Genomic DNA, 22,851 nt, shown 5'->3' with positions numbered 1-22,851 from the left:
AACTCCAAGGTGAAATGAATCTCCAGAAGTTCTTGGTAAAATGTAGTTTGTGTTTGGGCCTGAGGCTCTGCCCTTCTGGCAGGCTCCTAGGCACTCTCCATCAGAAGACAACATTCTAGGGAAGATTTCTAGCCTTTCATTATCCTCAGACAGGTCAGCTAACTCTGTGAAGAGCACAAGAAACACTAGAGCCTTCTTAAAGGGTCTTAAACTCAAAACTTAAACACTTACCCCTATATACAAAAGTAAATTTGAAATGGATCAAAGACCTGAATGTAAGCCATGAAACCATAAAACTCTTAGAAAAAAACATAGGCAAAAATCTCTTGGACATAAACATGAGCGACTTCTTCATGAACAATCCCCCCGGTCAAGGGAAACAAAAGCAAAAATGAACAGGTGGGACTGTATCAAGCTGAAAAGCTTCTGTACATCAAAGGACACCATCAACAGAACAAAAAGGCATCCTATAGTATGGGAGAATATATTCATAAATGACAGATCCGATAAAGGGTTGACATCCAAAATATATAAACAGCTCATGCACCTCAACAAACAAAAAGCGAACAGTCCAATTAAAATATGGGCAGAGGAGCTGAACAGTTCTCCAAAGAAGAAATTCAGATGGGCAACAGACATGAAAAGATGCTCCACATCGCTAGTCATCAGAGAAATGCAAATTAAAATCACAATATATCACCTCACACCAGTAAGGTTCGCCGCCATCCAAAAGACAACAACAAATGTTGGCGAAGTTGTGGAGAAAGGGGACCCTTCCTACACTGCTGGTGGGAATGTAAATTAGTTCAACCATTGTGGAAAGCAGTATGGAGGTACCTCAAAAAACTTGAAATAGAAATACCATTTGACCCAGGAATCCCACTTCTAGGAATTTACCCTAAGAATGCAGGAGCCCAATTTGAAAAAGACAGATGCACCCCTATGTTTATCGCAGCACTATTTATAATAGCCAAGATATGGTAACAACCTAAGTGTCCATCAGTAGCTGAATGGATAAAGAAGATGTACATATACAGAATGGAATATTATTCAGCCATAAGAAGAAAACAAATCCTACCATTTGCAATAACATGGATGGAGCTAGAGGGTATTATGCTCAGTGAAATAAGCCAGGCAGAGAAAGACAAGTACCAAATGATTTCACTCATATGTGGAGTATAAGAACAAAGAAAAAACTGAAGGAACAAAACAGCAGAATCACAGAACCCAAGAACGGACTAACAGTTACCAAAGGCTAAGGGACTGGGGAGAATGGGTGGGAAGGGAGGGAGAAGGCAGGGGGAAGAAGAAAGGAGGCCTTAGGATTAACATGTATAATGGGGGCATGGGGAGGGCTGTGCAACACAGAGAAGACAAGTAGTGATTTTGCAGCATCTCAGTATGCTGATGGACAGTGACTAATGGGGCATGTGGAGGGGACTTGGTGAAGGGGGGAGTCTAGTAAACAAGGTTCCTCATGTAATTGTACATTAATGATACCAAAATAAAAATACAACAACAACAAAAACTTAAACACTTATTTCTGCCCACTTGCCATTAACCAAAGCAAGTCATCTGGCCAGGTCCAAAGTCAAAGGATGGGGAAATATACTCCTCCCACCTTGAGGTTATGACTTGGATATGGTTGTGAGGAGTGATGAATTAGGGCCATTCATTTAGTTACTGGTTTGGAAGTTTGGATACTACTTTGTCCTGGTTTAGCAAATAACACCTGAGCAGTTACATTGAGCAAAGTGTTTGCTGAAATAACTATGAGTCTAGACAAACAGAGATGCTACACTGATTAAAGGGACAAAGGTGACAATTAAGCCTGGCTAGGAAGAATGAGTCTCTTTTAATGGGGACTATAAGAACAACAACTTGCTAAGAACTGCAGTGAAAGCCCATTAGCTGTACACTCTAGTAATTCAAAATTAATAAATTTCAATTGAATGTACTAGTCATTATCCTGTGTGTACATGTGTATATACAAACACAGTAGTTCCCAATAGTATGCAAAGTTTTTTGTTCTTGTATATGTTTAAAACCTGCATTATTTTCATGAGTGCTGTGTTTCTGTTTTATATTGCAAAGTCCTGAGTGACAGGGATTGTTCACTATTTTTGTTTAAATGATCGAAACTAAATATTACAGTTTAGTCCTTCATGATTATAGACCATACAGAAAGTGGGGGTAAACAAGGCAAATATGGCAAGCTCTTTTTTTTCCCCTCATTTAACCAGATGCAGCATTTTGGCATTTTTATAACATAGTATTTTCACTTCAGTGACTAGTTTGAAAGCTGGCAATGACAAATCTTTGCAATGGAGGATCTCCCTCCACAGCTACTCCAAGTATCTTAATTCCTGAACCACACCATGAGGTCTGAAATTATGTTCACCTCAAGTTTTTTGAACTTCTCATGTCTTAATATGATATCTCTTGTTAAGGCATGGAACTATCTGTTAAAAACTGGCTCAGTAACCCAAGCCACTAGCAATCTTAATCACCAAGTTGCTATGTATCGATCAATCCCAAGCATTGATTGAAAGTGTTGTTCTGGATCCCTTTTCAGAGCCTTACCTCCCTAAGAGAAAAATGCCCTAACCAATGGCTTCCATGGACAGTGACACCAGTTAGTGTGCCTAATAATGTCCAAAGCACAACCAAAGAGGCCAGGCAACCCTGATCGTCTTGACTAGTTTATCATTGTTTGCATACAGGGTACATTTAAAGCTGATCCCAAACCAGATATCCCAACTGTCACTCCAAGAAATAGTTCTGGCACACAGAGTTCCTGCAAGATGCCAGAGCAAGTGAGAAACCACCTCAAAGCAAAGAGTGATGGTTCATCATCACATACAAGTGAGAGGAAAATAAAAAAAGATGGAGTAAAATTACTCCTTCCTAAACTTGTCGAATCATTGGCTGTCTTCACAGCCTTAGGTCCTCAAATTTCCCCATCCGAGAAGCCCGTCTACGAGGTGAAGAGCCCTCAGGCTTTTCTTTGCCATGGTCCGTGCTGCTGAACATGCTGCTGAAGAGGTCGGTGCTGTGGTACCCGGAGCTGACACCCTTGAGGAACTTCCAAGCAAACCAGTTAGCTAAGCAGTGGCGGTGTTGGAGCTTCGCGTCGGTGCATTTCTTTACCACGGTGGCGGCTGCAGGCACGGCGCGCTGATGTCATCACCTATTCACTGTTTGTTCACCGTTATATTCCTAATCCTCAACTCCTCTTTTGAGACACAGTTACGTTCAAAGTCTTCTCCAAAGACACCTCAAGGTCAAATTTCAGGTATTGTGGTTAAGGTAGGCCTTAGGGGGTGGTGGCAGGTGAGGCGCAGAAGAGGTTGGAGGAGGGCATCGCTGGCAGGGGGAACAGCCAGGAACTGTGTTAATGCTTTCGACACATAGGATTCAATATGTGTTGGAGCAGTTGCTATAATTCTTTTCCCAAGAGGTTTTGATTCTTGAGGAGAGGATAACCGTGAGTGTCGGCGGGGGCTTCTTTAGCCTGAGAGTAACACCGGCGGCAGGGGGAGGAGGCTTCGAGTATTTTTCTTTACACCTAGTGGGGCGGACCTTGGCTGCACATTCAGTGGCTGAGGGTCCCCACTCTGCTGAACTCTTTTGCCCAACCCGGGGCAAGAATGTGGGCGCAAATCCTGTTTCCAGGCGTCCCTAACCTCGGGGACCTCGTTGTCCAGTTAATACAAAAAGTATATCCTCGATAAACACTCGGCAAGGAGGTCAGTCGCTCGGCCTCGTGTAGACCATTAAAGAAGCCGCACCGCCACCCCGAGCGCGGCGGACCCGGGGCTCGCCCACCAACATCTCGCCCCGCCTGTCCCTGGCCACGCCTCCGCAGGGACAGTCCGAGCGTCAGGGGCGGGTCGCGCTGCGATTGGCCGGGGCGCCCCAGGCGCGCCGCGTGTACGTAAGGGTGCGCCCGCAGGAGGAGGCTCCAGCTGACGCTGACGTGGCCGGGCCGGCCAGAGCGGCGGCCATGGAGCGGGAAGGGGAGCAGCTGTCCGCGCGGCCGGCCCTGGAGACAGAGGGGTTGCATTTTCTGCATATTACCGGTGAGTCGCCGCGATTCTCGGGGCCGCGGGCTTGCCCTGCCGGCTCTTCGGCGCGCCGCCGTGTGCGGTGGGTCGGCCTCCGCTACGCGCTGGGCCGGGCCTAGAGAAGCTTGGCCGGCAGCCGGCTGCTGGCGCTGCTCGCAAGGCCGGGCGGCGGGCCCGGAGCGCGCCGAGGCTCTCGCGGAGCTGCACCTCCCTGGGCGGAGACTTAGGACCCTTTTTTGCACGAATTCTTTACTTTTAAGGAAGTAAGCCCTTCCGAGCTGCGGTTACTGGGGTCACTTGATCCTCGCCCCCCCCCCCACGTACCCTTCCAGGCACCCTAACACCCGGCACTTTACGGTCCCCCCACGGCGCGCCGTCCTGTGTGTTCCCTAGGTGTGAAAGGCCTTTGCCCTACTAAGTCGGATTAACATCCCTTCATTCATTCCCTCAAAACCTGGCTGCGGTGCCCTGCATCCTCCAGACTTGTTTCCCTGACTCCCCCAATGCTTGAGAACTTCTCGGTGATCCTCGAATTACTGCCCTACTTGCTCATACATTAAATGGCTACTTAGGAGGCCACTTCATCAGCTAGACTGAAGGTTTTGAGAGCATAAACTTCGTTTATTTTGTCTTTGTTACCTTTTATAGAAGAGTCCAGTGGTAGTATCAGTTTCTTGAAAACGTTTCTTTTCAGTGGGCTCTCTGCTGGCCACCTACGGCTGGTACATTGTCTTCAGCTGCATCCTTCTCTACGTGGTCTTCCAGAAGCTCTCCACCCGGCTGAGGGCCTTGCGGCAGAGGCAGCTGGACCGAGCTGCGGCAGCTGTGGGTTAGTGCCTGATAACAGAAATGAACGCGATGGCTTTACACTTATTTCTCTTAGTATTTAAAATTTAGTCTATTCTTAAGGGTAAGAAGTACATGATTTTAATCTCTGTGGGAGGAAAACCTGTCTCTGAAATTGATTTTGGTGAATATGGAGTAAATTTTTTTATTACAGAGATTTTAATGACTTTGGAAACCTTGGTGGTTTAAAGCACTCATTGCATATCTTGTTGAATGGTTTTTTTCATTTATGAGACGGATTAAAATGAAGACTTAACAGGCTTCTCCATATTTGTGGGTCTGCATACCGAGTTATCTCTAGAATCATTGTGAGCCCCAAGAAAATAAGCCTTAGTTCTTCACACGCCTGGTATCTTGATTTTCACATCTTAGTCATCAGAACTGATTTCACATTAACACTTGGCTGTTTCAAAAACGTGTTCCTTCTGAAATGTCACTAGGTAGAAAATATCATTTCTGAGGCTATATCCAAAAAAAGTTAAGTGTTTTGAGACTAGTAGCATAATTAAACAAATACAAATCATCATTCATCAGATATTTCTGAGGTTGGAGAGGAAAACAAACGTTATAGCACATAAGTAGTCATTAGTGGAAAGACTTAGAAAATTCCTTCACTCAAACATACCCTCTCCTCTCTCTCCCAAGAAGCCATGTGGTCCTGCCATTCTTCCAGTCTTTATGATTGTTTGTACATCCAGCAACGAACTACAAACTACAGTTGTAACTAGTGCATAAGCTGCAGGATTACCACAAGTGGTGACAATGGCGTTAGGAAATAGCCTCAGTGGCGTGTAAGGCTACCTCTGTGAGTGAAGTACTTGCCCTGTGAGACCAACTACCAACTGAAGAGTAGATTTGTAAGATGATGGTAGGATGGGCACTTGGAAGGAAGATTTTTTTATAAAGCACAGCAGAAAGTACATGTGCAGTGAAAGGGTGTGTGGTGCTGTTGCACCTTCTGTTAGAAAAATTAGATTTAAAAGATCCTCCCTTGATTGACTTTTATTCTAAGATTTACCCCCCGTGGTTACAAATGTTGCCAGAATTGACATCTGTACTAAGTTGAACTATAGTTTTGTTTTTGTTTTTTTTTTAAAAATAAAGTCTCAGTCATCGCTACTGCCACACACTGTCTCCTACTACCTCCAACACATCCACACCTCTGAGCTTCTTTGACGATGACATTTTGACCTGTTTAATGTAGATTAAATTAAGTGGCCCTTTCCCACTACTTTCTGTAGGTAATGATGATTGCTTTTTGGGGGTATGGTACCGATATGAACATAGAAGTTGTAGTTTGTTTTCTTGTTTAAAAAATTAGTCATACCATTGTGTGCTTGACAGTTAGTGGTCCTTAACATGGTAGTCTGAAGAAATAGAGAACTTTATGGCATATTTAAATTTTGTTTTATAAGCCAGATAAAAACATAAAACTTTATTTCTGTTAATGCCAACTGGAAGGATTTTTCTTTCTTTACTGTAGAAACAAAGGTAAAATATCTAAGAATCCTTAACTCTTTCTGGTATAGATCTGAGGTAATTAAGTGATGGCTAATGATCAGAAAACTACCTTTCCTTGGCTGTCTTCTAGAATTCTGGTCAACTCGGAGCCTGGGTGTTAGTGGGTATCCAGCTTGTGGAATAGAATTTTAGTGTGTGACCATCAGACCACTAATATTTCAGTCACGGGGCTTATCCCATCTTCTCTGGAGTTGCTGAGGGAGCCCAGAAATCTGCATTTCTAACAGAAGTTTCTGGTGCTGTGGATAGTTAATGAAAGAGAAGAACTATGGCAATAGGACAACCCCCTGCCCTTTTAAGCAGTAAAATACATGCAGAAGGGTAGAATTACCCATGTTAAAATAACTTATTTTTTGGTATTTTCTGACATCTGCAATACTTCTAATACTGTGGACCTTCAAGAGTTTCTTTCTTCTCAAACTTTTTCTGACATTTTAGAACCTGATGTTGTTGTTAAGCGACAGGAGGCTTTAGCAGCTGCTCGACTGAAAATGCAAGAAGAATTAAATACACAAGTTGAAAAGCATAAGGAAAAACTAAGAAAGGTATGAACTGGTTTCCATTTGAATACCCAGTCTTAAGTAGTTTGCGACTTAGTGGATAGAAATGGAGGGGGGGATAGGGGCAGCGCGGGTCGGACATACATACATGTATGCACTTACTGGAAACCCCTAACTGTGACAGAATCATTTCCACTTGGCTTAGTATTTCCTTGTGCAATTTCTTACTGTTTAGGGGGAAATACTCCTATAGGCATATTTGGTTATGTTATTGCTATTCAGTGTTTCCCTCACAGCAACATTTTATACAACAGAACTGTGCTGGTGTCATGCCACTAGACACACAGAGTATAAGCACTTTGCTTCTTGCTCTGTGTTCTGTTTCAGGCTGTGTGTCTCACACAACCTGGCTCGGTGAGGCCACTCTTTAGTGGACTGAAGGAGAGCCAGGGGAGGCTGGCAGTGGGCTTACCCCGGGCTTAAGGAATCTTTAAAGGCCCACGGTTTGGTTAGAGCGGTCGGGGGTGGGGGAGGGTAGGAGGGAAGGGAAAGGAAGAACCAAGGTGACTGTTGGAAGTGAGCCAAGCAGCCAGGTGACTCGTGCTGCCCTTCTCTGGGGTGAGATCACCCACCAGTCTGGCCCAGTCTGTGTAACCGAAATGACCAAGTGTAGACTCTTGTTTTCTGGGTTCAATCCAGTTGTTTCTGGGTGCCTCTTCATCTCCTCTGAAGGACCCCCTGCTGCTCTAAGGCAGCAGGGAACTTGGTCTTCCTGTTGGTCTTGCACGTGTCTGGTGTTCCAGGGCCATGTGCCTCTGCTGCTGCCTGTGGCTCTTGTTTCTGCACGGTCATCCCGTACATGGCTGTCTCCCCAGCTTGGCTTTGGCCCAGAAGGAAAGGATGGAACAAGACCACACCTACTGCACACACTCGCCCTCCTGGGTCACCCTGTCTCAGCAGCCTTTTTCAGTGATCAGTTCATTGCCCGTTTTCCACTTAAATATAGTCACTGACCTAAAATGTACTAGCACATTCTTACTAATTTTTTAAAGAACATGAAGTAAAAAATCCATGACACAAATATCTATACCAGGAAAATTAAGTTTCTGCCCTCCTTGCTCCCCTGCCCCCTGTTGCTCAAGCATTCCATAGTAGGTTTTTCACGTGTTTTCCAGAAATTTTTTATCTGTGTATAAATCACTCGCATAGATCTTTTTTCATGGAAACTGCAAAATAGTATACCCAGATGCCAGTTTTCAACAGTTCTGTTTTAGTTTTTTTCATTACTGATTTCTAACCGTTTACCATTTTTGTTTCTAGAACGTGGAATAAGTTGAATTCCTTCTACATGTCAGAATTAACTTTGGGGTCTGAACTTTTTGCATATGTTGGTAAAATAGCTTGATCATTTATTCATTTTGCTGATGTAGCTGGAAAAGATCTTTTTAAAAGGTCACTTTTAAAAATTGTCTCTTAGAATTAGAAAAGAGACAGAAGCCTATGTTCAGCTTTAAAATTGTTACAGCATATGTGGTTCTGTCTCATGTAGTTACAGAAATACTATAAGCTGATTGAGTCTGCCTGACTCACAGTTACATCAGCTCTTGTTTGTGGTCTCAGGGTTGGTCAGCTGTGTTCCAGTCTGGTGCTGTCCATGTTAGCTAGGAATGTAGAACAACCTTGGATCAAGAGGTTGACCTCACCTCCTTTCTTTCTTCCTTGACCTCCTGTACTTGCCAACAGTGCAAAACAAAGTGAGAAGACAGGTTGGTTTAACAGTGCTGGGCCCTGAAAGCCATGGAGAAATTTTCTGGAGATGTGCTTTCTAAGGTACATTCTTGCATATCCTTGTGACATCACAGCTTAATTGGAACCAGGATGAACTGCAGTTTGGGCCTGGATTCTATTAGAAATGTGGAATTTAGTGAGCTTTGTGTGCACATGAGCTGCAGAGCCCGGTTGCTGGCAGGAGTGCTGCTCTTTAACGAGTAGGAAGCAGAGGCAGAGACCCAGCACACCAAGTTTTCCTCCCACCGTGGGAACCTGCTTTCTCACTGCTCATTGTTGGGCATCATTTTCTGCTGAGGTTTGTTTTCCCTTAGGTTTCCAATGGTACTTGACTTTCAGAGAACTTTCAAATATGCTCTTATTGGATCCTCACAGCCTGCAAACAGAGGGGTAAAGTGACTTACCTCAGGTGACACAGCCAGGTAGCAACAAAGCAGGCCTGCCACGATGTTCATGTGTTACAAGTCAGATCTCTTCCATGTTGCCAGAAATGTCCTGCTTCAGGCGAGCTTTGGAAGAATTGAATCAGGGTTCTTTTTTTCCATAACCCTTCTGCTTTCTTTAATAGTGTACTAAACAAAAGGTTCCATTTGCAAGTTAAAGTTACACTACTAGATGATAGTAGTTTCATTAACTGAAGAAAATGCAGGTGGTTTGTTTTGAAGGACATTTAAATTAAAAGTTGTCAACATTAGCATTTTCTTTGAGAAAGCTGGCAGCTTATGAATGTACAATGTGCAATTCTTTCTCAGCTTGAAGAAGAGAAAAGGAGACAGAAGATTGAAATGTGGGACAGCATGCAAGAAGGAAAAAGTTACAAAGGAAATGCAAGAAGGCCTCAGGTGAGTGTACACTTTGGCATAGTTGATGTCTTTCAAAGTAGATGCATGTTTGTTGAATAGACTGTTTGTAAATAGTCTTAAGTCTGTGTGTGTTCCAACAGGAAGAAGAGAGTCCTGGGCCTTCTACTTCATCAGCCATCCCGAAACGAAAATCTGACAGAAAGCCTTTGCGGGGAGGTGGTAAGTACCAAACATGAAAGCATTATCAACAATTAGAGGCTATCCTTACCATGTGAAAACAAGTTTCTTTGTTTCATTGTCTGTAAATTGAGACTAATTCCGAAGTTTAGAATTATGAAGATAAAATAAAAGAAAGAGAAGGTGGAGAACACCCCCTCAGTGGCTGGGAGTCGCCAGTCTGCTGAGCCCAGTTGCCCAGTGGGCCTGGGGCAAGGATGTGGGCACAAGTCCTGTTTCCCGGCAGCTTGTAACCTCCTTGGCTCCAGTGTCCAATGAGTACAAAAGTAAATATTCAATAAGAAATTGGAAAGGGAGGTTAGTGCAGGCACTCCGCACGTAGTTGGAATGATTGCACCTGTGTTGTAGTGTTCTCCCTTGGTCCCACACAGACCTGAAAGGGAAAGGTGACTAGGACGAGGAATCGTTTGCCCATCTTGCCGATGAGCGTCGAAGGCCTATAACACAGTGGTTTTGGTCTTTCCAGCCAGGACTGCCTTGTTTCTTGCAATAACTTTGTCAAGGAGACATGGACAGATGTTCACCCAGAGCTTTTTTCTTGTGTGCAAACACCCCTCTCCACCTTGCACTCTCGGTGATACTGGTGTCTATATCTAGAGGACTTTAACATCATTTTGGGAAGATGGAACTATACACAAAGGAAAATAATCCTTTGTAATATGCTAGGAGGTCCCCCTCAATCCTCAGAGAGGAGAGGGCAAAGGTGCTGGAACACTTTGCTTAGGAAGCAGTTCTGGGCTGAAGACTTCATTCTCCCTGGGAGGAGAAGGGATTTCTGGAGGGAGGTACAGCGGAGGCAGAGGTGTTGTGGATGAGTATGGGGAGATGGGACCAGCCCCAGACAAGCTGGGCTGCCCTTAGAGGCTGAGCTCTTGATCTCCTTTGTGGCAGGAACCCAAAGCTGGCTTGCTGTATGGGAGCGAGATTTCTGAAAAGGATATGCTGTGTTCAAATGTTCTCTTGCTGGAAGACTATTTTTCAGAGCAAAAAAACAAGTGGTAATATTTAGTATAGGAGTGGAAAGTGTAGAAAATGTAATGCATAGTTTGCATATGTCCATGACCTCTTTCAGTGTTCCCAACAGTCCTGAGCGGAGTGCTTTGTCCAGCCTGGTTATACAGATCATGAATCTGAGGCACAGGGAGTTAACTGCCCAAGGGTCCCACAGCAAGTAGACAGCAAAACCACCTCCAGGTCTCCGTGGCTGTAGAGCCTGAGCACCCAACCCTGCCACCAGAGGTCCATTAACTTTGGGAAGCTAATGAGTGGATGGGACAGGGGCCAAAGCACACAGCTTATCCATTCCTCACTGGTAGAAGTGGCAAGTTCCATTCAGTTTTGGTTTCTTAAGTTTATTTTCTGTAGCTTGAACAATCCTTACTTAAATGTATATGTTATATTAAGCACATGCAGGGACCTCCTAGCATATTACAAAGGATTATATATTAAGCACTTCACATACTTAAATCCAGCCATCTTGAGAGGTTTTGAGGGGGCAGTTATTTTTTATGTTTTGGGGAGTTAAGACCAAGAAGCTGAATGGCTTCTTTTATTCCCACGAGAAAGTCAATTCAAACTGCAATCACAGTGTAAAGCATTTTTTTCATTTGGTAGCTGTAAGTTTTACGAAAATGTCCATGAGAACAGACATAACTTTGCACTGCTTTGCATATATTAGGCTCACAATTTCATGTTTGATGTAGAATCTCCCTAGTAACTTGTGCTTTTCTCTCATCCCAGGTTACAACCCTCTCTCTGGGGAAGGAGGTGGAGCCTGCTCCTGGAGACCTGGGCGCAGAGGCCCGACATCTGGTGGATGAGGCTAAGAATCTTGTTAGTGTTACTTTGACATTAGCAAGATGAATCCTTAACCCTCAATTCAATTGCCTTACACACTTTTCACAGTGACTAGCCAAGGGGAGGTGGGGCTTATTTCTGTTCTTATTTCACCTGTGTCTTTAAGGGTTGAAATCAGCGTAGGGTATAGACGTTGCCACTAGGCAGTAGTGGCAGTTGGTCACACTTCATTAAAGCCAGTCACTGCTTTCGTGGATTCCATGGGTGGTTGCTAATTGGTAGGTGAAGGCCTCCAGGTGATTAACGATCTTGATCAAGGACCTAGTAATGATCCTTCAAGTCAGAGTCCTTGCTCGTAGGACAGTCTCTGTGACAGGTTGTGTTGAATGATGTCTTCCTTGTAAATGGTGAACCCACCAGCAAGGATTACTGATGCAGGCAGTTGATGGGATTGTTTCTGTATATTTATTTTTATGTACAGAACTTTGTAAAAAAGAAACTAAATATTAAAAAATTGCAAGGAACATTTTTTTAGCATCTTTATTAATTCAAGGAAATTTCTTTATGAACTTGAACTGTTGAACATTAAACAACTTTTTATCATTCACAGCTTCCTACTATTATTACTTATTTTCCCTGTTCATTATTCCTCGTCTGCACTGAGTATACAGCAATAGCAGACAACTGCGGTGAGTCCCAAAGTTGGTAGTTTCTTTGGGATTTATCCACAGATCAGGTGCTTGGAGTTGAGTTGCTGAATTAATAGGACAAAGAAACATCTTGTCTAGAGAGGCCTGCAGGCCAACCAGATTTCTAAGATCCCTGTTGGTCATTCCCCTTTAGCCACGACTTATGTTACATTCTTATCCAGAGACTTTGTCAAAGGTATGCTATAGAGGCCAGGGTAGTAACCATTTTCGCTGCAGAGTTTCCGTTTCTACATTTTTTAAGGAACCAGCTCATGGGCTGGCTGCATTTGGCCTGCATGTTATAGTTTGCTGATCCTCACTGTCAAGTCTAGATTGTGAGAAGGAACAAAATTAACTTGTGGAATAGTGTTAATTAGCTGCAAAAGTGTTCTGCAGTTGTCTCATATATAAATTAGTCAATATTTATTGAGTATCTGATATGTGAAATATTCTGTGGTTGTCTATTTTGATATGTGTAAAGGAAAAAAATACAGCCTGATCTTATGGGGCAGGGCTGGAAGGAGTGAAAACAGGGCCCTTGAACAAGAGGACAGTTGCAAACAGGTTACTATAGTTGAGACTTAAGTATTTGAGTACAGAGACATTTGAGTTAAATTTTGACAAGGACCTTGGGGGTTCCCGGCGGAAGAGAGGGTCACTGAACACAAGGCTGGGCCTTGGGAGGTTTAAGAGATCCCTTGAACCTTGATCTCACCTTCCAGTTTTAAATTAGATTGGCTTTCCACCAGCATAGATGTACAAACATGGGAGGTTTTAGACTTGGATTAAAAGTTTTCATCCAGATTTATTGTTTATATCTGAACAGATTCCTTTATAAGGGTATAAAGGAACTTTTTAATAATTCTTCCATCAGTACATTTTCTGTAGCTGAAAATTTGCATTAAGCAGCTCTCAACTATACATATTAGAAGAAGGGCCTGTTTTAGTATAGTATTAGATGAGGTTTTCCTCAAACCTTATTTTTCCCATACATTGCCAAGTCATAAGCACATTGGAGGAACTCGTGCTTAAATTCTCAAGTATCTGTACTCTGAGTGCCTGCCTTGCATCTAGCACTTTTGGGGGCAGTACCGTGTGGATGATTGATTAGGAGGTAATGAAGGAGAGAGGGAAATGTTTTCATCTGCACAATAGCATTTGAGGAGCATTTGCCTTGTGCCAGGCACATACATCAGTACTTACTCTGCACTACAGTCCTGTGAGGTAGGTGCCTTGGTTTGCAGAAACTGAAGCTTAGAGGGGTGACTTGTCCCAGACCCTGATCACTGTGGTCTGCTTCATCCTTGTGCTCCTAGCAGCCAGAGACCATGCATAACCAAGGTAGGGCTTGATGTAGTAAATGAAACAGAGAAGAGTGGATACTTGGCCAAAGGTTGCCTGCTCTATAAAGTCTAATAAGGCCGTAAGCATCTCAGAAGTGTGGGCTGAGGTAGCCAGGGCAGGTAGGCCTTGTCCCGCTTTGGAAAGCATAAGGAAGTGGAGCCAGGTCCTGAGTTCTGTGGGGAGTAACGGTGTGGGCGAAGGCCAAGAGAGCCGCGTGTGGTGTGCTGAGCCACGGGGGCCACCACCTTGTGCCTCAGAGGGGTTGCGGCTGCAGTCACCAGGCACCTACTCTGGGCTGCCAGCAGCTTGGATCTGATGCAGTAGACAGGAGCTATTTGGTTTTTAAGTAAATGTGAGGATCAGGGAGCAACATTAGTAAATTTGGGGTAAAATATCCATCAATCTTCAGTTGAAATTGGTAGCTGGAGTTGTATCCTTTGCCAAGACTGGAGTGATCACGCCAGGATGCCAGGCTCTCTGCTGCGCCTCATCCGCTGCTTAACTATGCTGTCTTTCTCATCATGTGAGAACATGGCCACATGAGATAACCCGAGCCCCGCCTGCCTCTGGTGCTCTCCCTGTAGCACAAGCTTTGAGTGGTCTCCCTTCCTGGTCTCCTCCCTGCTGCTCCTTCATACACGCTTACTGGGTCATCAGATCTCAAACTCCAGGAGAGCCTGAGGCCTCATCTTGCTCTGCCTGGTGGCACTTGACCTCAAGTTGCAGTCCTCCCAGGGCTCGCCTTCCAAAGCAGCACACACGCCAGGTTTTGCCCCCCTGACTGCCCACATCTCTGCTTTACCAACTCTGCCAGTGCCTCTCTTCTCCTTGAACAAGTTTTCTTTATTCTTTCCAATTTCTCCTCCTCCACTTGCTGTCCCATCCATTCCACCAAAGCTGTTACGGTCGTCTGTGGTACATCCTCAGTACTCCTCCTCCCTCAGCATCATTTGCAATAATTGAGCATTCCTTGAAAGACACTATTCTTTTGACTTCCACAACCCTGCACTTGTCTGGTTTTCTCCTGCCTTTCTGGCCACTTGCTGCTTTTTTCCTCACCCACCTGAACTAAACAACAGAGTTTAAAAGAACTTGGAAAAAAGGAGTTAGAAACTCAGGAAGGTAACCGTCACTCTAATGACAGATCCTCTGGTTAAAAAAAAATGACTGTGCTGAGGGCTGCAGATGGAAAATACAAGTTGCAATAAGAAATGATCTGACTTAGGGGGACCCAACTTATCTTTACCCTGTAGCTAGATTCCACTTTTGTGGAATGTGGGGGTTGGAAACATTAGGGAGTAATTTACAGATGAAATAATTTCACCACAAGCCAAGTCTTGTGTCTTCAGTGTTAGTTCTAGTTCCTGGCATATCCTCACTAGTATGTCCTGTCCACTTGGTAATGTGAAAACAGGCTTAGCGAGTGTCTTTGGGAACTTAACTGGCCACTGTTGTCTTTTTAGCATCATGGGAGGAGGTGGTAAAATGCTACAGGACAGCTTTAGGAGCAAATTTCTACAAATGTTGATCTAGGGTAGTCCAAGAGAAGTGAGCTTGTCAATGCAACCTCTGATGTGGAGGGTGTATCCCTTAGCTACTCCAGTGTCCCCAGCCACCATGAACTTAGTGACTCAAAGCAGCCATTTACCCCTAAGATTCTGCTGGGCTCAGTTCAGTTGATGTCGCCTGTACTCCCCCATGTGTCTGTGGTCAGCTGATGGGTCGGCTAGAGGCTAATTGGGTCCAAATGGCCTCACTGGCGGTTGCCCACATATCAGACTAGGTCATGTGTTTCTCAGTCTTCAGCAGGCTAGCTGGGCCTGTTCATTTGGTGGTTCAATTCCAAAGCCTGAAAAGGTCTGTGTTCTCCACATTTTGCTAAATCCCATCTAAGCTAAAGTAATTCATAAGATTAGGCCCTTTGCAAAGGACAGAAAAAGCTGTCTTTCAAGGGGAGGAACTATAAAACCTCAGGCAAGGGTGTAGGTGCAGCCAGCGGAAGAAGCTGGCCACTTACAGTGGAAGTACACATCCTCATGGGTCTTCTAATACCCATCTTTTCAGCCTATGAGGGCTCTCCAGTCTGGATCAAGGCTGCTCCTACTTGATCCTTGAGGACTATACCTCAAGATTTATAATCCAGAGAATTGTCCAGCCAACATGAAGAATCCTGCTCTGACAATACACTATACCCCCAAAATAAGCATCGAAAATGGCCTGTATTGGGGTCCTGCAGGAAACATGGTGCACTCAAATTTTTTATGGAGGAGTGGTCAATAAGGAGCCATTTGCAAAGGTATTGATGGGGTTTAGGTAAACCACCAAGGAACAGTACGATACTGGGGGACTATCGATGCCCACTCCCCATCCCAAAAGCCTGAAGATATGCAAAGAGAACTGTTCCCAGAACCCATAGAGAGGACCTGTTGGAGATGGCTGCCTGGCAGAGATGGGCCTGCAACAGAGACAACCAACAGAGTTAACCCCATGAGAAGGAACCAGAATAAATCCTCTGACCCCACTCTCCCACCCACCAGTCGCTGCCAATGCCTCTCATTGGCTGAACCCAGCTGAAAGCTGGAGTCCCTGGGGATAACAATATTGGCTAAGCTGGGTAACTAACTGATGCCCCTCCTCAAAGTGGCTGTTAGGGGCTAAAATATGTCCCCCCAGAAGACAGGTTGAGGTCCTAAGACCTACTACCGATGAATGTGACCTCATTTAGAAATAGGTCTCTGCAGACGCAGTCACATTCAGATGAGGTCCTAGGAGGTAACTGAATCAGGGTAGGGCCTAATCCAATGCTACCAGTACGTAGTCTGCTAAGGCCGCCATAACAAAGGGCCGTACACTGGGAGGCCTGAATGCCAGAAACGTCTTCTCTCTGTTTTGGAGGCTGGAAGCCAAAGGGTGTCAGCAGGTTTGCTTTTCTCTGAGGCCACTCCTTCACTTGGAGATGGCCACCCTCTTGCTGCGTCCTCATATGGTCTTTTCTCTGTGGCTGTGCATCCTTCCTTTATCTTTGTGCCCTAAATCTCCTCCTCTTACAAGACCACCAGTCAGATTGGGTTAGCGCCCATCCCAAGGGCCTCATTTTATCAGAATTACCTCTTTGAAGACTCTATCTCCCAATGCAGTCACATTCCCAGGTACTGGAGGTTAATGCTTCAACATGGGAATTTGGGGGGAATACAATCAGCTCATAACAATTGGTATCCTTATAAGAGGAGAAGAGACACAGAGAAGAGAAAAGCCAGGTGAAGATGGCAGACCCACAAACCAAGGAGCGCCGGGGCTGCCAGAGGCTGAAAAGGGCAGGAGGCATCCTCCTTGGAGGCACCAGAGGTACTTTTCCGTTTGGGATCTATTGTGATCAGCTCTTCCTTTGGGCTTGGAGGCAATGAGGAGTGATGGGTTGGGTCCTGAGGTTGGAACCACAACAGCAGGAAAGGCAGCTACCCCAGGTGTGTTCACTGGGTGTTTATATATGCGGAGGCTGGCTGGGGCTGAAGTAGAGGGATTTAGAGATTCAAAGCTCTCAGACTTCTCTATGTCAACACATATCTTAGGATCCCGCTTCTTTCCCAGTACCTTTAGCATGAGTGACCAAACAGGACTGAGCATTTAATTGACAGTGCAACTTGGCAATCCTTCTTGCAGGCCCTGGACTGGGCTTCAGCTACTTCTCCCCTGCAGCCAGAGGATGCAGAAATGGCTCCAGGACTTTCTGATCTTTCCCTCGGGTTCTGCATTGACCATAACTACCTTCACTTTTTCCTTCTTCCTGTGTGTGCACTCAAGGGCCATCAGAACCATCCAGCTCACCCCACACTTTCTAATCCCTCTTGTTATACTGTGACTGTTTCACAGCCCTTGATCTCCCATGGCTGTGCTCCTCTCTCTGACACCATTACCAGTGACATTTTGCCTGTGATGTCACTGCATGCCATGGCTCACCAGTGTCCCATTACTCACTCCTTCAGTATGTGGGCAACCCAGTCCCCAAATCCCAGTTTGAGGGTCTGGGCACATTCACTGTATGTATCAGGTAGTGTCCTGGGTAGAAACAGATGGGATACATGAACTGGGTCATTAAGAGGAGCCTAATAAAGGGACTGCTTAAAAAGGTGTGAGCAGGGTTTGGAGAGATGAAGAAGGGAAGGGGCAGTACCCCAGACTTGGCAACACTTGGAGGTCATTACCAGTACTAGGCTTGGGACAGCAAGGGAGAGTATAGAGCTGGAGCCATCCATGGAGGTATACGGCCACCCCATGGTTCCTTGGCAGGGGCCCAGGTAGTGAGAGCTATGCCACGTGCTGCAAATGCTCTGGCTCTGAGGTGGCTTACAGTAAGGTTGTTGTACAGTGAGGTTAATAAAAGTAATATAAGATGAGGACAAAGCAAGGGAAAAAACAACCTCATACAGTTCCTTGGGCATTTAATTCTGTTCTGGGCTTCTTAGCAGCCAAGGTAAAAAGGGAACCACAAATTGTTTCTCATTAATAGAAAAAAGAAAGATGTGAGACATTTTGAGGGGACAAAGTTTGTCTTGACAACAAAGTTTAAGGTAAATTTCAGACAGAGAACATTAACAGAAGAGAAACATGCCAAAGGGCATAATAAATGTCCCTAAGAACAGGTTAATGGCAAATTCAAATGTGGTTTTCAAATATAAACAAAACAGGAATGCTGGTCTTTCTTGTAAAAGTTAAGGACATAACATTAACGCATAGTTCAGTGATGACAATATCTGTAGTGGGCCAAGCCTAGAATTCTGGTTAGACTTCACTTGTTAATGGTGGGTAGTAGCTTCCTGTAGTTGTGTGCTGAGAATCTGGCTGATAGCTGCTACTGAGTGCAGGGTTATGGGGATGGAGGTATGGGTAGAGGAAATCAGCCTTGGGCTGAGCTAATAGGGGTGATCAAATTCAATCTCAGAAAAGAATCTACAATACCAGCAGCGTGGATGGAGAGTTTATGCTTTTACACCACAGATTTGCAATCTTTCTTATACCTATGAGTGTTCCCAGGGTTATCCACAGGTCCCACCAGAGTGGCTATGTCTACACATTCTTCCCTTATCTCAGAAACTGTAAGTGAGTAGAAATGATGTCACAGTAGGAATGACCTTATATTCTAATTTACATTTTTACAAGTTAACTTATAAATTCTGGGTCTTATGTCATGTTTAGAAAGAATCTTGGGAGTATAGAAAGCCTGTCATTGTACAAGTACTTTTTTGCTTAAACTTTTCATCCATCTGGGATTTACTTTCATATAAAGAAAGAGAGAGAAATCTTAACTTTTTCCCCCTCAATTTGTTACACAGTTGTTATCGTTCCCGCGTCGCAATCGAGTCACGCGATCACAGGAGACCTGAGTCACGCGATCACAGGAGACCTGGTTCGGTTTCAATCAGCTTTAATTTCTTCTCACAGGCGGTGTTACAGAAAGATTGCAGCTTGCACGTAGGCAAGTATGAGTTAGAGCTCTTTTAGTTTCTCTCTAGCTTATTCCTCTCGGCTCTGCAGGCTGGCTCGCTACCTTCTATTTCTGCTGGCTTCTCTTTGTTTCTACTAACTGCTGTATATATGTTTCTTAGACCAATCAAAGGGGAGAGCATGCGTGACCTTTAACTCTATTGGCGACAGGGCGGAAATCATGCAGTGTGCACGAGCACGGAACTACTTATTAGGTCTGGGAGGGGGATTCTCCTACTCGGCAGAGCGGATGCGTGGGATGTGCCATTACCGGATGTGAGCGCCATCTTAGAAGGGCTGGGGACCTCTACAGTTGTTCCATGTTTCCTTCACTTTTCCAATGTACCAAATCTCAAAATATATTTAGGTTTATTTTGGTCTACTCTGTTCTAATGACATCTATCTATACATCATTTTATGGGAACACTCACAGGTACAATTTTGGATTATGTTGCTTCACCTTCAAAGATATGTTGGAGTGTAACCCCCCAGTACCTCAGAATATGACCTTATTTGGAAGTAAGGTTATTACAGATGTCATTAGTTAAGATAAAATCATACTGGAGTAAGGTAAGCCCCCAACCCAATATGACAGGTGTCCTCATAAGAAGAGGGAAATCTGGATACGACATGAGACACACGCAAGGAGAGTGCCATATGATGTCAAGGGCAGAGAGCGGATGGATGCAGCTGCAGGCCAAGCAACTCCAAGGATTGATGGCCACCAGCAGAAGCTGGGAAGAGGCCAGGAAAGAGCTATGCAGAATCTTAGAGGGAGTATGGCCACCTGACACCTTGCTTTTCAGACTTCTAGACTCCAGGACTAAGGGAATAAATAATGTTGGGTTGTTTGAAGCCACCCAATTTGTGGCACTTTGTTACAACAGCCCTAGGAAACTAACACAATGTGTCAACACCACACTGCTTTAATTAATGTATCTTTATAATATTCTTTAAAGTATAATGTCATCCCTCATCACTCTTTCTTGGAGTTTTTCTCACTATTGGTGAATTTTAAATTTTTCAATGTAAAACTTAGTGACAGCTTGTCTAGTTTTCCCCAAAGAAATCCCACTGGTATTTTTAGTGTTTTTTTAGTCATCATTTTAAAGTAATTTTGTGAGAATCAGCATCTCCATACTGTGAATCTCTGTGTTTAAGGACAAACTTGATAAATATGACTACATAAGAATAAAAGATTTCTGCCTGGCTAAAACAACCTCAAAAGTTAAACAACAAGCTAGCAAAGAATATATGCAAACCACAAACCAATAAAAAAATACCGATACATCAATAGAAAAAAATATTAAGAACACAAGTAGTAAGTTTCATCGAAAGGAAAATTCAAATGGTGTCTAGGCATATGAAAAGATGTTCAACTTCACCCATATAAAAGGGATACAAGGAGATACCTTTGTTTTCCTTTTTTTCCTATCAAATTAACAAATGTAAATAAGCTTAATAACATGTATTGGCAAAGGTTTGGGGACCAGATACTCTCAAATCTCATACATTGTTGATTGGAGTGAATGTTAGTATAACCTCTACAGCAAGCAATTTGGATAGATCTTAAAGACACACACTCTTTTAACTCAGCATTTCTTTTTCTGAAATGTATCCTAAAATATCCCCTCACAAAAGTGTGTAATATAATATTCTTGTTTATATAAATCAAAAGATTGGTATATCTAATATTATTACACAAATATAGCCTATCCATACAGCAAAATACTAAGTAGCTGTAACTGTCAATGAGAACAGAATGATTTATATTAAGTGAAAAAAGTGGGTTGCAGTACAGTGTTATAGGATACTGACATGGAATTTAAAAGGGGGGATGATGAACATATGTACATCCACATACACACAGGGGCTGGGATATATATACAATAATCTCTGGGCAATACAAAAACAACCATGTATTTGCTGTTGGGGAGGGGGTGGTCCTGAAAGGTTGAAGAGCAGAAAGAGAGGAAAGACTAAACTGCCATGCCTCTCTACCTTTTTAATTTTATCCCATATGCATACATTACCCATTCAAATAAGAAATATAAGTCTTTGATTTTTAAACATTTTATTTTAATATAAAAACATCTACAGAAAAGTACATTATACAGCACAAGCTGATCACATCCAAGTAACTAAAACCTAAAACAATATTTTAAAAAATAGATTGAACCCATTCACACACTTCAAAAGTTTGATCATTCTTAGTAAACATTTTATTTATTTAAAAAATATATTTCAACTACATACGAACTTCTAGAGCTTGGCTATTAAATGTAAAAACAAAAAATCACATTTAGAAAAATGGCAAAATAATAATAGTAGGATAATAATAATAGACCTTCGCATTTCTCAGGTGCTTCATAGGTTTCAAAGCACTTGGTGGCCTTTAATTTACTGGTCCTGAGAGAGAGAGAGACAGGGCCAGAGCTACTACATCCATTAGACAAATGAAGAAACTGGTTCTAGAAAGAAAGGGAACTTGCCCAGAGTGAGCAGAATGCTCAATTACTGACAGACTTCCACGAACCTTGCTGCCTCGAGGAATGCTGGGACAGAACCACGAGATGAGAGAAAAAAGGGGCCTAGGAATACCCTTGGTACTTTTGTCCTTTCTGCACCAGTAAGTGAAAGTTAACATCTAGTAGCTCACAGTTCACAAAGCAATTCCACACCCATCATTGGTTTAACCCTATGAAATAGATTATTCCCCCAATTGTTTAGTCCATGAGGAAGCTGAAATTCAAAAAGCAAAATGGCTTGCTAGTAAGTGGTAGAGCCAAGTTACATTTTGCAATCACATCGAATGCCTCACCACTGACATTGTCTACTAGTATTACCCTCGAGTGGAGAATAGGTGCCTTAGATGGGAGTCTTGCCAAGGTACTTCTCCTGGTCACCCTCTCCCTTCTCTTACATGTATTCCTGAAATGCTAGACTGGGTAATTCAGGCCAGCCTTCCTTCTAAAACTAACTTTTAAAAGCCATACAGGATAGTTTTAATGTCTTTTTAAAAATCATGCAATTGTTAGAAGAGGGTATGGGAACATGGGAAGAAGGTGTGCAAAGCACTAGTGGCCACTCTTGTCCCGGGACATTTGTCAGCCTCTACAAGGTATCTGAGAGGCTGAGTTTCATTTTTCTGGCCTCTCAAGGCTAGAGAAGATTGTCTGAATTTATGGAACCTTGGTAAATCCCCCACCCTGACTTTAAAGGCCTTAGCAGTGTTCTCAGCCTAATTTCCTATCATCTTGGTGATTCAGAGAAATCTCAACCTGCCATTGGAGTTAAGGTAGTCGTGAATTGTAACTGTTCCCCAATGCCAGACAGAAGCAATCCCACTTTTCTCTGAATTAGAGTTCAAATTATTTCCACACATGATTTTTAAAGTACTGTCCAGCACACAAAGATGATTAGGTACATGAGGAGACAGGACCACATAAGAAAGACCTGGAAGAAACAATATGCAATGGACTCTAAAGGATTCTAGTAAAACCACCATAAAATAGACTATAAACAACTATATTTACCTTGTACAAGGAGAAAAAAAAGAAGATTCAAGTCTTTGGCAAACAAGTGGAAACCATTAAAAAGTGACCTAAGATATTTTTAAAGAACCAAATATAAGTTTTTGGATTGAAAACAATTTGTTAACTGAAAATAATAGTTCATGGTCAGGTTTAATAGGTGTTAGACAAAACTGAAGAAAATAGTCAATTGGAAGACAGAGCAAAATAAATTATCTGGAATGAAGCAAAAAGAAATAAATGCT

The 22,851-nt window shown here is 43.4% G+C and overlaps 1 protein-coding gene across 1 annotated transcript; it reads left to right on the top strand.

The window, feature by feature from the left end:
* Positions 1 to 3,924: 3,924 nt before the first annotated feature.
* Positions 3,925 to 12,166, top strand: SELENOS (selenoprotein S). The gene is made up of 6 exons (XM_017640073.3): positions 3,925 to 4,082; positions 4,762 to 4,896; positions 6,873 to 6,979; positions 9,475 to 9,564; positions 9,666 to 9,744; positions 11,503 to 12,166. The coding sequence occupies exons 1-6, from the start codon at positions 4,007 to 4,009 to the stop codon at positions 11,580 to 11,582; spliced, it is 567 nt and encodes a 188-aa protein (XP_017495562.2). The 5' UTR covers positions 3,925 to 4,006; the 3' UTR covers positions 11,583 to 12,166.
* Positions 12,167 to 22,851: the final 10,685 nt, after the last annotated feature.

Source organism: Manis javanica, chromosome 18 (genome assembly GCF_040802235.1).
Source record: "Manis javanica isolate MJ-LG chromosome 18, MJ_LKY, whole genome shotgun sequence".
Lineage (NCBI taxonomy): Eukaryota > Metazoa > Chordata > Mammalia > Pholidota > Manidae > Manis > Manis javanica.
This window is presented reverse-complemented; position numbering and strand designations above follow the sequence as displayed.

Excerpts from the sequence above, each read along its gene's own strand:
- SELENOS (XM_017640073.3), top strand. The coding sequence starts at position 4,007 with ATGGAGCGGGAAGGGGAGCAGCTGTCCGCGCGGCCGGCCCTGGAGACA. Across the intron at positions 4,897-6,872 it reads CCGAGCTGCGGCAGCTGTGG|AACCTGATGTTGTTGTTAAG; the intron begins GTTAGTGCCTGA and ends CTGACATTTTAG. Across the intron at positions 9,565-9,665 it reads GAAATGCAAGAAGGCCTCAG|GAAGAAGAGAGTCCTGGGCC; the intron begins GTGAGTGTACAC and ends GTGTTCCAACAG.